We start from the raw sequence: 12,493 nt of genomic DNA on the forward strand, positions 1-12,493 counted from the left end.
GAAGCCAAAATCCAATGGACAGAGAGCACTGTGGTTTACCAGTAGGTGGTCCCAACAAGGGGCTCACAGCCACCATTCAAATCAAGGTAGTTGTGTCCATTATACAGGTGGAGAAATTTAAAAATCAGACCAAGGGCAAGATTTGCCCAACTTCACCCTGCAGCCAGGGCCAGCATTGGACTGGAACCCAGACTCCCGATCTCCAACCCTGCCATCCCTCCTCTGAGCCCTCACCGCCCAGGCTGGCATGAACCCTTTCATGTCCAAGTGCTCTGTGTCTCCCTGTGATTTAGCTCTTGAGGGTAGAGAGTGAGTCTGATCCTCTTGCTTACCAGCAGGCAGCATGGCTGAGTGGTGAGGAGCATGGGTGTTGCATCTGCCATGCTTTAGCCTTGGAATGTTTTGAACCTCAGCTTTCTTGTCTATGAAATGGGGATCATGACAGTACCACCTTCCATGGCCGTTGTGGGTATTAAACGAGATAACACAGCTGAAGCATTTAGCACAGGGCTTGGGACATAATCCACACCAAGTAAGCATTAGTTGCTATCTCCATTCCCATGCCATCTTCTCTGCAAGGCTAACTCACTTGGCAAGAGGTGACCCGTCCTCCAGAGAGTGGAACTGAATGAAACACAGGAACTGACCACAGAGCCACGGCCCACTGTGGCTACTTGATGTGTCAGGAAGACAGGTAGTTTCCTAGTGTTTCCCTGGCTTCAGAGCTGTCCAGGTCTCTGCTAACTTCAGCGGTGCCTCTTCTCACCCGAAGATCTCACGCTATGTGCCGGGTGTTAATAATAAAAAGGGACCATTGAGATCGCTTTTACCTAGTGCCCTGCAATAAGCTCTGAACAAATGGGTTAGTCTGCCCTGCACCTCCTCACTCCCACTGAGGGCTTTTGGAGGCTAAGCCTGGTTCATGACCCCCACATCTCATCACAGGGCCTGGTGTGATGCCTCATCCAAGACTGTGCTCCTTCATTCATCCAGCGTTTATTGGCGTCTCCTACTACCTGAGCTGTTTTAGGCAGGAAACAAAGCAAAGCAAAGCCCTCCTGGAGCTCACATTCTGATGAAGGGGGCAGGCAAGGTATAGACAAGGAGGAAAGCCCTGGAATCCAGTACATTTAAAACTTTTGTTAGGGCTATCTCTGTTGCATTTAGTTGTATGTATCACTTATGGCCCCAGGCATGTCCATTCCTGGGCATTCAAGTTGGTCCATGTGTCAGGCGTGCAGGGTGGGTCACAGCAGCTAGGAACTCAGTGCAGCTTGGGACTTTGGGACATTCGCTCCACCTCTCTGAGCCTCGGTCTCCTTGTCCATCATATAAGGAAATCACTGATTCCAGCCTCCCTGGGCTGTGGAGAGGATTCCCTCGGCGGCTGTGAAAGAGTGCTTTCTCTGAGGGTCAGTCCCAACAGGACAGACTTAAGGGCTGGAGGGAGCCGCATCCTGCTTGCCCCAACGAACGCGGGCGCGGGGCTTTCCTCGCAGGTTACATAAGGCAGTCAAGGTTGGAGGCAGCAGAGGGGAGCGCACGTCGCTCGAGGGGGAAAGGGGCGTGGGGAGGCGGCCAGGGAGGCCAGTATCCCCGGGGCGTGAGTGCGCCGCCGCTGCCCGAGGTGGGGCGCAGCGCGCGGGGGAGCGCAGGGCGCGGCGGAGTCGGGTTTCAGAGCGCGGGTGACTCAGGGCGCGGGCCGGGAGCCGGGATTCTGCCCGCCGCCACCGCCGCTGCCGAGCGCCGCCTTTGTTCCCTGCAGGAAGCGCGAGCGCGGCAGCCAGCGCTCAGCGCCCCTTCGTCCTCTGCTGAACTCCAACGCTGTACTCGACTCGCCGCGCGCCTTCCGGGGCTCCGCAGACCCGCGAGATGGCACCAAGGTAGGACCCGCTTCTCTGCTTCCTCGGGTCCCGGGCCCCTCCAATCGTCTTGCCCGCCTCACCTTTTCTCCCTCGGACACTTCTTGCAGGAGGAACAACGGGCAGTGCTGGTGTCTGCTGATGCTGCTCTCGGTCTCCACTCCCCTCCCTGCCGTCACCCAGACCCGCGCTGCGACAGGTAAGCAACCCGGCCTGAGGGTGGCACCGGCTGCCCCCGCACCCGTGGGGGAAGCTGGTTTTGGCGGCGGACGCGGCTGCGATGCGCGCCTCATTCCTGGACATAAAAGGGAGTCCTCGCCACTCTGTGCGCACTGGCGGTCCCGCGGGCGGCTACCTCCTGGCAGTGCAGGGATTATAGCTGTGAATGGGATCGCTGGGCAACTGGGGCGGGTGAAGCGCTGTCTGAGCACCCGAGATGTCTGAGCTGGGCGCGGAGCCTCCAATCTTAGGCAGAGAGAGATTTTGGAAACAGCGCCAGCGCCAACAGCCTCAGCGCACCCAGCGCCAGCGCTTAGGTTGTGCGCACCGGTTGGCTTCTGGTAAGGGCAGGTCTGGTGCCTCTCCGCACACAGGTGCGAAGCATGAACACTAGCAGGGACATCTGGGGCTTTTGCCGCGCAAGAAATAACGGAACTGAATTGCTCGGACGCTTAACCCAGCTCTGAGTTACCTAAGCGGTCACGCTATCATGGGCAGTGGCTCCACCGGTGATGGAAAGAGCTGTGGCCTGGGAGCCAGTGATCTGATCCCTTCCGTTCTCCGGACCTCAGTTTCTCCAGCAGAACTCAGGCGGTTGGCTGAATAGTAAGATCTAAGTTAAAGCAGACCTAAGTTAAAATGGGCCTCAGTTAAGGTCAGACTGTCTGGGTTTGAATTGTGGCTGGCTGGGTGATCTTGGGCAATGGATTTCATCGCTCTGTGCCTCAGTTTCCCCATCTGAAAAAGGCGACTAATTAGACCATTTTACCTTCCTAGAAATGCTGTGAAGATTAGATAAACTAGAAATAATGTGCTTTCCATGATTCCGGTACATACTAGGCACAAAATAAGTGGTAGAAATTACTGCTTGATTCTTGCGGTAACTATGTGTTGGAAAGCAATGCAGGTATTTTTATTTTTATTTGAGATTCAGGAGGTGGTCATGTGTGGTTTTTTACAAAGGTATATCGCATGGTGCTGAGATTTGGGCTTCTATTAACCCCATCACAATGCAGGTATTTCTATAACACTGAGGTTGAGACAAGCTTAGAAAGTGGCCAGTCCAAATCCAGGACTTGAATCCAGGTCTGCAGGCTCTTGCCCTTGCTCAGCTCTTTCTCTGTGCAGTTTTGCAGAAGAACCATGATTTCTGTAGCATCTGACCCCTTCCCCTTTGAATTTGGAGGGTTACTACACAGCCTCAATTTAATAAGGGAGAGAAAGTCTAGGAAGCAACCTGTAGTCAGCCCAAAGAAACCGGACTGAGAAGGTGGCCTTGGTTAACTCTTTGTTTGCCTGAAGAAGCCCAAGACAGCCCATTGTCTCCTGGGCAACAACACCCAAATCCGATGATAGCTTCTCCTGCCAGAGTGTCCAGCCTGGCATTTATTGCAGATCAAAGGGCAGCTGGAGTATAGTTTTAGCTTCTCAGCCCCATGGCTCATGTCAGAAAGTTGCAATTTTGCATATGATATAGGGCCATGCCAACTCAGTGGCAGAGGCCAGCTTTGGGTTCCATGGTCTTTTGTGAACTTTGCTGCAACTTCCAGTTTCCCAAAAGGAAGAGGGATCTGGGGATAGGAACTTTGGTGTTTTTTTCTCCTCCTGTGTGTGTCTCTAGGATCCCTCAGTGTCAGGGCTGTTGTTTCTCACAAAGAAAGTCCTATTCCCATTTATAACATAAAAAGAGAGGCCCAGCAAACCTTCAGGAGCTGAGAAAGGGTATAGGGAGAGCCATTTGCAGCTGATGGGTTTTCAGTGCCCCTTTGGGGATATGAAACTATTCCTAAAAATGTAAACTGTCCTCCTGCAAACTGAATTTTTAAGGCAACTTAATATTGCTGATACTTATAAAACACTTCGTGTGTCCAGGTGGAGGTGTGAACATGTTCATATTTCATTCATGCAGTCCTTATAACCACTCCAGGAGGTGGGGACTGAGAACAGTTATTATCTCTGTTTTTCAAATGAAGAAGCAGAGGTCCAAAGTCACAAGACTTCTAAGTGGCTGGGGTGGGATTTGAACCAGACAGTCTGACTACAGAGTCCTTGCTCTTAACCATCCTAGTGTGCAGTTAGAGGAGCTTCATGGATGGAGAAGGCTTTAGGGGCTCCGTGGTCTCCAATGAGCCCTACAATCTGAATGTCACAATGGTAACATGAGTCCATTGCATCTGCATGGCATTGTGCAGTCTTCAAAGCACCATGTCACCTTCACCAAGTTCCTGGAATCACCACACAGCAGTGCTGAGAAGTAAATGAGGCTGTATCTTACAGAGGGGATGTGACTTCCTCAAGGCCACATGACTGTAACTGGGTAGATCCACAATAGCCCTCCCACATCTGTGAACTTCAGGGCTGGTGCTGTTCCTTCCATAGGGCCACTGCTCAACTGGGTATAAAAAACAACTGCCAAGACTTGATAGTACTATGAACCAGCAGTGTTCTAAGTGCTCTGCCGTGAATGAACTCACTCAATCATCACAACAACCCCATGTCTTGTCCCCTTTTACAGATGAGGAAACTAAAGCACAGTCATTTGCCCAAGGGCATATAGCCTTCAGTAATATAAGCACAATTTGAGCCCAGAGGGTCTGACTCGAGGATCTGTACTCTTAACCACTATGCTGTATGCTTAAGTAGCGTGGCTTCTGAAAGCATGTTTGTAAGTGGGCTGTTATGAGCAGAAACGCATGTTCCCAACGATTTGGCAGTTTCTTAAAATGTTAAATAAATACTTACCCTACAATCCAGCACTTCCCACTCCTAAGTACTTAAGGGAAAGGAAAGCATATGTCCACCCAAAAACTCATATGTATATTCATAGCAGCATTATTGATAATGGCCAAAACTGGAAATAAACTGATCCTTTAGCTGGTGAATAGAAAAACAAAATGAAGTGTATCCATTTAATGGAATACTACTCAGCAATAAAAAGGAATGAAGTATTGATCAATGCTACAACAACATGGATACAACTTAATACCATTAAGCTAAGTGAAAGAAGCCAGACATTAAAAAGCAATACATTGTAAGAGTCCCTATATAGGAGATTTCTGTAAAGGTAAAACTACAGAGACAGAAAACAGAAGCAGAGAATGACTGCAAACGGGGATGAGGAAACTTTTGAGGGAATGTTCTAAAACTGGATTGTGCTGGTAGTTGTGCAACTCTGTAAATTTACTAAAATCATCTAACTATACATTTTAAATGGGTGTATTTTATGGAATGTAAGCTATGCCTCAATAAAGCTGCTTATTAAATAAAAGAATGCATTTCCCCAGAGCATCTAGGCACCAAATCTGGTGGGGCTTCACAGTGGGGTTCATAGCCAGCCTGGTACAGAGCTGGCACACAGCTCACAACTTAAAAGCTGCTGGCCTCTTAGGGCATTGATTCTCTCAGAAAATGGGTCCCGAGTTCCTCCTGCACCTCCAAGCCTCTGGATCGACTCTCCCTCCCATCCCTGAATGCCATTGTGGGCCCAGGACAGGGCTCCTTGGCTAGGGGTAGAACACAGGCATATGGATTTTTGCAGATCATTGATCTGTTAAAAAGTGGGTCTTTGTAAACTTCCTGATAGCCCTCATGCCCTAAAACAGCACAAGTTCAGGTACTGGAAAACCTGGGTTCCAATCACTGACTTCCTCCATGAAGTTGGATGAGTTGCTTTTCCTACTCTGAACCTCAGTTTTCCCATCTATGAAGTAGAGAGGCAAGATTCACTCATCTCTATAGTCCTCATTTAAAATGTTGGGAAACAAAACAAAATAATATTTTTCTAGTTTGAGGTTTGATTATTTCACATAGTTCAGTTCAACAAACCCATTCTGTGCTGGTCCTCATGCTGGCTGGGTACAGAAAGGATTTGGGCACACAGCTGCCCCAAGGGGGTCATAGTTCACAGGAAGAAAGAAAGGGCCACAGACAACTGTAATGCCATTTTTCCTGAGCTCTTCTCATCTACTATTCAGAATGTCCCATGTGCGGCCAACCCCATCCTCCTACACCATCCTGTTTAAAGAGACACTTGTCAGTGGGTGTCACCCACATGGCCTCTTGTGTCTCCAGTGGTCAGGGTTGAGCTAGAGGACAGCACCAATCCTTCCTTTTCCTGGTAAAATTTCAGTGTCATTGGAATACCCAATATTTTAGAAGATAAGAGGGCTATTGTCTAGGTAGAGATGGTGGTGTCACAAGTAATTTGCTCTTGCTAATAAAGTGTTGATGGTTGCAAATTATTTGCTTGTCTTTAAAATGTTTTATTGTGAAATACAACATCCATTCAGAAAAGTGCATGCTAAAGTTACGGTATAGTACAATGATTTATCGCAGAGCAAATATTTATGTAATCCAGATGAAGATATAGGATAATCCACAGAAGCTGTCCTGAACCCCTTTGCTGTGGTTTTATTTTCCATTCTTTCTGTCTGAGGTAACCATTACCTTGACATTAATAGTCATCACTTTCTTGCTTTTTTAAAATAGTTTTACTATCTAAGTGCGTATCCCAAAATTCTGAAGTTCTGTTTTACTCAATTTTGAACTTTTTCCATGCAGAATCTATTCCTTGGTGTCTGATTCTTTCAATAAATAATAAGTTTTGAGATTTATTCATGCTGCTGTATGTGGCTGTAGTTCATTGCCATTGCTGTGTAATATTCCATTGCATTAGCATAGCATATATTACTTATCCTTTCTTCTCCAACATTTGGATTGTTTCCATTTTGGGCTAACGTAATAGTGTTGCTCTGAACATTCTTGTACATTTCTTTCAGTGCATATGTGCATGAATTTCTGTTGGTTTTATACTTAGGAGTAGAGTGCTGAATCAGACTGTGCATATCCCCCAACTGAGTAGACACTGCCAGCATGTCTTCTAAATGGTTGTACAGATCTACACAGCTACCAAGAAATGAGGACCTCCATTTCTTCACATCCTCACCAGCACTTGGTCTTGTCATTGAACTTAACTTCAACATTTCTAACGGGTGCATATTTGAATCTTACGGTAGCCTTAATTTCCATTTTCCTGATTATTAATTAAGTGAATGACCTTTTCATATGTTTGTTGACCATTTAGATATCCAGACTTACTTTTTATTGAGGTGAAATTTACATTATGTAACATTAACCATTTTAAAATGTACAATTCAGTGTCATTTAGTACCTTCACAATACTGTGCAATCAACGTCTCTATCAAGTTCCAAAACATTTTCATCACCCCAAAAGAAATCTCTATGCGCATTAATCAATCGCTCCCCATTCCCCTCTTTTCCCAGCTTCTGGCAGTCACTAAACTACTTTCTGCTTCTATGGATTTGCCTATTCTGGATATTTCATGAAAATGGAATCATGCAGTATATGATCTATTGCATCTGACTTCTTCCATTTAGTATAAAGTTTTCATGGTTCACTCATGTTGTGTCATGTGTCAGTACTTCATGCCTTTTATGACTAATATTCCATTTTTTATATATATATATATATACACATACACACACACACACCACATTTTGTTTTTCCATTCATTTGTTGATGGACATTTGGGCTATTTCTACATTTTGGTTTTTGTGAATAGTGCTGCTCTGAACATTTGCATACAACTATCCAGACGTTTGACAGCCTGTTTCTACTTCTTTATATCTAGGAGCAGAATTTCTGGTCACGTGATAATTCTGTGTTTCAAGTATGAGGAACCCCCAAACTATTTTCCACAGTGGCCGCACCATGTTTACATCCCCACCAGCAATGTATGAGGGCTTTAATTTTGCACATCATCACCAATGATTGTTTTCAGTTTTTAAAATTATAGCCATTTTAGTGGATATAAAATGGCATCTCATTGTGGTTTTTATTTGCAATCTTTCTTTCTTTCTTTCTTTCTTTCTTTCTTTCTGTCTTTCTTTCTTCTTTCTTTCTTTTTCTTCTTTCTCCTTCGTTCCTTCCTTCCTTCGTTCCTTCCTTCCTTCGTTCCTTCCTTCCTTCCTTCCTTCCTTCCTTCCTTCCTTCCTTCCTTCCTCTCTCTCTTTCTTTCTTTCCTTCTTTCTTTCTTTTCTTTTTTTTTAATGGAGTCTCATTCTGTCATCCAGGCTGGAGTTGGTGGCGCATCTTGGCTCACTGCAACCTCCACCTCCCAGGTTCAAGTGATTCTCCTGTCTCAGCCTCCCAAGTAGCTGAGACTACAGGCGCGCCCAGCTTATTTTTGTATTTTTAGTAGAGACGGGGGTTTCACCATATTGGCCAGGCTGGTCTCGAACTCCTGACCTCATGATCCGCCTGCCTCGGCCTCCCAAAGTGCTGGGATTACAGGCATGAGCCACCGTGCCTGGACCATTTGCAATTTTCTAATGACAAATGACCTTGAGCATCTTTTCAAGTGCTTCTTGGCCACTATCTTCTCTGGAGAAATTCTGATATTAATGGGAAGCATATGAATTAGAGCAGCGCAGAACTTCCCTTTAACCACACCACTTTTGCTCCCTGGCAGTCTGGCATGCTTTTCTGAGTGAGAGAGATGTGGGTAGGAGTCACACCTGAAGTTTTGCCTCATTGGCCTCCAGTCTCCATCTCCCAAAAGACAATTGTCCAGAGCTGGCCACTTTGTCCAGAACTGGACTTTAGCCATTTGTCATCATTATAAATAGTGCTGCTGGGACATCTTCAGACAAATGGCCTTTTTCTTTTGGATTATTTCCTTTGGCAATATTTCCCCTCAATGAACTCACCCATCAAAGAACAGAACTGGTTGGATAGTTCTTACTATGTATTTAGATGGATTTTTCTTATTTAATCATGATGCTTCCTAGTTCAATTGTCCTCACTGGGTTCTCATTGTACTTGGGTTGGAGTCATGCTCCTGGCCCCAGAGGACCCTGCCTTCCTCCACTAACACTAAGTCCCTATGGATTTCAGCTCGCATCAAATCACTGGCAGGCTTCTGAATGGGACATGCAACGTCCCACGTCTGTGCTTTTGCATAGGCTAGTGCTATTTTAATTTTATTATTATTTTTTGAGACAGGGTCTTCTCTGTTGCCTAGGCTGTAGTGCAGTGGTACAATCTTAGCTCATCGCAGCCTCAAAGTCCTGGGCTCAAGGGATCCCCCTTCCTCAGCCTCCTGAGTAGCTGGATTACATACCCTCATACCCAGCTAATTTTAAAATTTTTGTAGACATAGAGTTTTGCTGTGTTGCCCAGGCTGGTCTAAAACTCCTGGCTTCAAGCAATTCACCCTTCTTGACCTCCCAAAGTGCTGGGATTACAGGGGTGAGCCACTCCACCTGGCTACCAGTACCATTTTAAAAATGCCTTTCCCTCACAGTACCTGGCGATCCCCAAATCATCCTTTTAAGATTCTGCTCTGGGAAGCTGTCTCTTCTCTCCCAGGCATCATGAGCATCTCTTGGTCTCAGGGCTCCTCCGACTGTACTGTGACCACACATTAGTTGCCTGCCTCCCCTGCTACATGGGAAGTTCTATGAGGCAGGGATGGGCCTGTCCAACTCTGAATCCTGGAACAGGGATCCCAGGTACAGGACTGGCGTGAAGTGGGTACTCAGCATACTTTTTCAATGAATCAAAGAAGGAATGAAGGAGTTAGTCTAGCCTGTGATCTAATGCATCAACTTACTATGTCCTCTGTGGTGCGTAAGTCATCCCAATTCTTCCATGGCTTTGTCAGCTATAGGGTGACCTTGGGCTGTCGTTTTCTTCAATAGTGTAATAACTAGTTAGGCTGGAATTCACACTAATGTTACTTTGCTCTTTATCTTTCTTATTATATTAATTGGATAAACATTTATTTTCCAGCTTCTCTCTACTCATCTTATTCCTGATTTCTCAGTTTGTCAAAAGTTGTGCATTTATCTTTTTTCTTCTAGCTAAATATGTAAGTTGATTTTCCAGTTTTCTTTTAATATCTACAGCTTGATCACTTAAAAGGAACCATAGATTAGGATATAGTCTCTCTTTTTTTTAGATAGGATCTCGCCATGTTGCCCAGGCTGGTCTTGAACTCCTGGGCTCAAGCAATTCTCGCAACTCGGCCTCCCAAAGTGTTGGGATTACAGGCATGAGCCACCACACCTGGCCAGATTACTGCATAATCTAAAGCCAGTTCTTTTCCAAAGTGGTCCCCAGGTTTCCCCAAAGTACTAATTAAAGTGTGAGCTATTGTACCATCATTGTACTGCCCATCATTGTTGTGTGATATCTTATTATATAATATTTTTTCTTTTAATGATATACTTTTTTTTCTGGTATCTCTGTACTACTGGTCACTTTCTTGTGTTAATATGTGTATGTCATTTTAAATCCACACAATTTTGATGATTGTTACTTTGTGGTATGTTTTACAGTCTGGTAAGATAAGTTACCCCTGCCTGCCTCCTTCATTAAGCCATCAATTCTTTAATATAGGTTGGCTTATTCCATAATTTCTGCATAATATAATTAGATACTGGGAGTATAGCAGTGGTAGTGCGTAGGTGAGGGTTGTAAAAAGGAGAGAATCTTACAATAAGACTCAGTTTAAGGCATTAATGTCTGGTGTGGAGAATGGATAAGCAAATAAGACCTCAAAGTGAAAGCATCCGATTGTGGGTTATGACCTATTGCTGTCAACACAGAGCCCAGGGGAGCTGAGGTGGTATCAGAGTTGTTGGAAGGAGCCAGGTTTGCTGACTGATTACCTTCTTCTGCTCTATCCAAACTACAGAGAGGAAAAGTCTAGGGTTAGAGCAGATCCTGGGAGAAGGTCCAGCCCTCCTCCTGGTCAACATCTAATGGGAGAGACAGGTGGCCTGGGTCACGAAATGAGTGCAGCCCACTCTTTATCCCCGTTATAATCAAACTCAACCCAACCTAACCCTATCCAACCCAACTCAACCTAATCCAATTCAACCCATCTAATCCAATACAACTAAATCAAACTCAATGCAATCCAACCCAACCCAACCTAATGCAATCCAACCCAATCCAACCCAACCCATCCAAATCCAGTCCAATCCAGTTCATATTTGTTGCATGCCATGGATTATTTCAAGGACTGAACAGGACAAAAAACTGCTCTGAGGGCTCTGGTATCTCTCTCAAGTGACCACGACCCTTGACCTTAGATGCCAGGAAACCCCTTTCTGGGTTTGGAGAGCTTGGCTGGAGTCTGGCTTGCAGGCAACAGCCTAGGCTTAGGCCTCTCTAGGAGTTACTCCTCCCATCACTGAGGGACTCAGATGGGGTCCAACTTAAAACCCCCCTCCCATCTAGGCAGTCTTTTGTGACTAGCTTCCTCCCAAAGGGAATTTCTGTTGAAGTCTTCAAAATGGTCTGTCTGTTCTGTATTATGGCTACTCTTACAGATGTCTGTCTTCCTCCTATTATTTCTGGCTTCCTGCTGTCCCAGGCACTCTCTGGAGTGGGTGGCAGGATGGCTGAAGAGCTGCATTAGACTCAGTGCCCATCCTGGAGGGACTCATAGTCCAGTAATAGAGACAGTGTGCAGAAGCTGGCTTGCATGTTAAGGAGCTTGTCCTGAGTTTCCTAACGCAGTGCAAGCAAGCATCTGCACTACCAAAGTAGGGATGTCCATTTCCACCAGGAGACGGGAGAGGCAGAGGGATGTGAGAAGTGTTTGTAAGAGGTTCATTTCTTCAATAACATTAAAAAAATTGGTAATAAAAATAATACATAGTTATTATCAAAACTAGGGCCAAAAAGAGGGGTTTTAAAAGATCACATATTATTTGTGACTCAAAGATAAACCCTGCTAGCATTTGATGAACTATGTTTCAAGTTTATTTTCCACCCCTAAGTATGCACATAGATCATAATATGAACAGAACATTCCGTACATTGCATTTAGTTGATGGCTTTTTTCCCCCTTAACAATCATCTAGACACCTTCTCTGGAACACTAAATATTCTTCTCTAATATTTTTTGTGTTTGTAATAGTATTTCATTGTTTGGTTGTCCTGTAAACTTTTAGGCTGTTTCTCATTGCTCACTATTGTGAACACCATTGTGATGATCGTGGCCTCGTAGCTTCATATTTGACTACTTCTGCAATTATTTCCTAGCACAACACAATTTCCTAAAACAAATAGTTGGGTCTAGTGCATGCCCATTTTTAAGGCTTTTGTTGCATTGTTCAGAAAGGCAATAATAATTTATACTCCCTGCAACATCATATGAGAATGCCAAGTCCCCCCTGCCTTGTCTACTACTGCTGTTTCTAACCCAAAAGGAGCAAATGACAACAGGTAAACAAACAGTGCCAGCATCCTTCTCCAAATGGTGGCCTTACTCGAAAGAGTTTAGGGCCCCTCCCACACTCCCTCTCCACCTTTCTCCTTCCCTCATCCATTTTGCACGTGTCTATGGAAGAGCTAGAAGAGGGTTTTTCAGGAAATT

The 12,493-nt window shown here is 45.3% G+C and overlaps 1 protein-coding gene across 3 annotated transcripts in view; it reads left to right on the forward strand.

The window, feature by feature from the left end:
* Window positions 1-970: 970 nt before the first annotated feature.
* COL15A1 (collagen type XV alpha 1 chain) overlaps window positions 971-12,493 on the forward strand; it is a 128,190-nt gene continuing 116,667 nt past the window's right edge. The window contains exons 1-3 of one of the 3 annotated variants that reach the window (XM_007968605.3): window positions 971-1,412; window positions 1,766-1,883; window positions 1,973-2,061. In XM_007968605.3, the coding sequence (XP_007966796.3) occupies window positions 1,873-1,883; window positions 1,973-2,061 (100 nt within the window). In that variant the 5' untranslated portion in view covers window positions 971-1,412; window positions 1,766-1,872. Of the gene's footprint in view, window positions 1,413-1,493; window positions 1,519-1,569; window positions 1,884-1,972; window positions 2,062-12,493 lie in introns of those variants that run through there. The other 2 variants (XM_007968607.3, XM_037998199.2) reach the window with 2 other exon arrangements.

Source organism: Chlorocebus sabaeus, chromosome 12 (genome assembly GCF_047675955.1).
Source record: "Chlorocebus sabaeus isolate Y175 chromosome 12, mChlSab1.0.hap1, whole genome shotgun sequence".
In the NCBI taxonomy this organism is placed as follows: domain Eukaryota; kingdom Metazoa; phylum Chordata; class Mammalia; order Primates; family Cercopithecidae; genus Chlorocebus; species Chlorocebus sabaeus.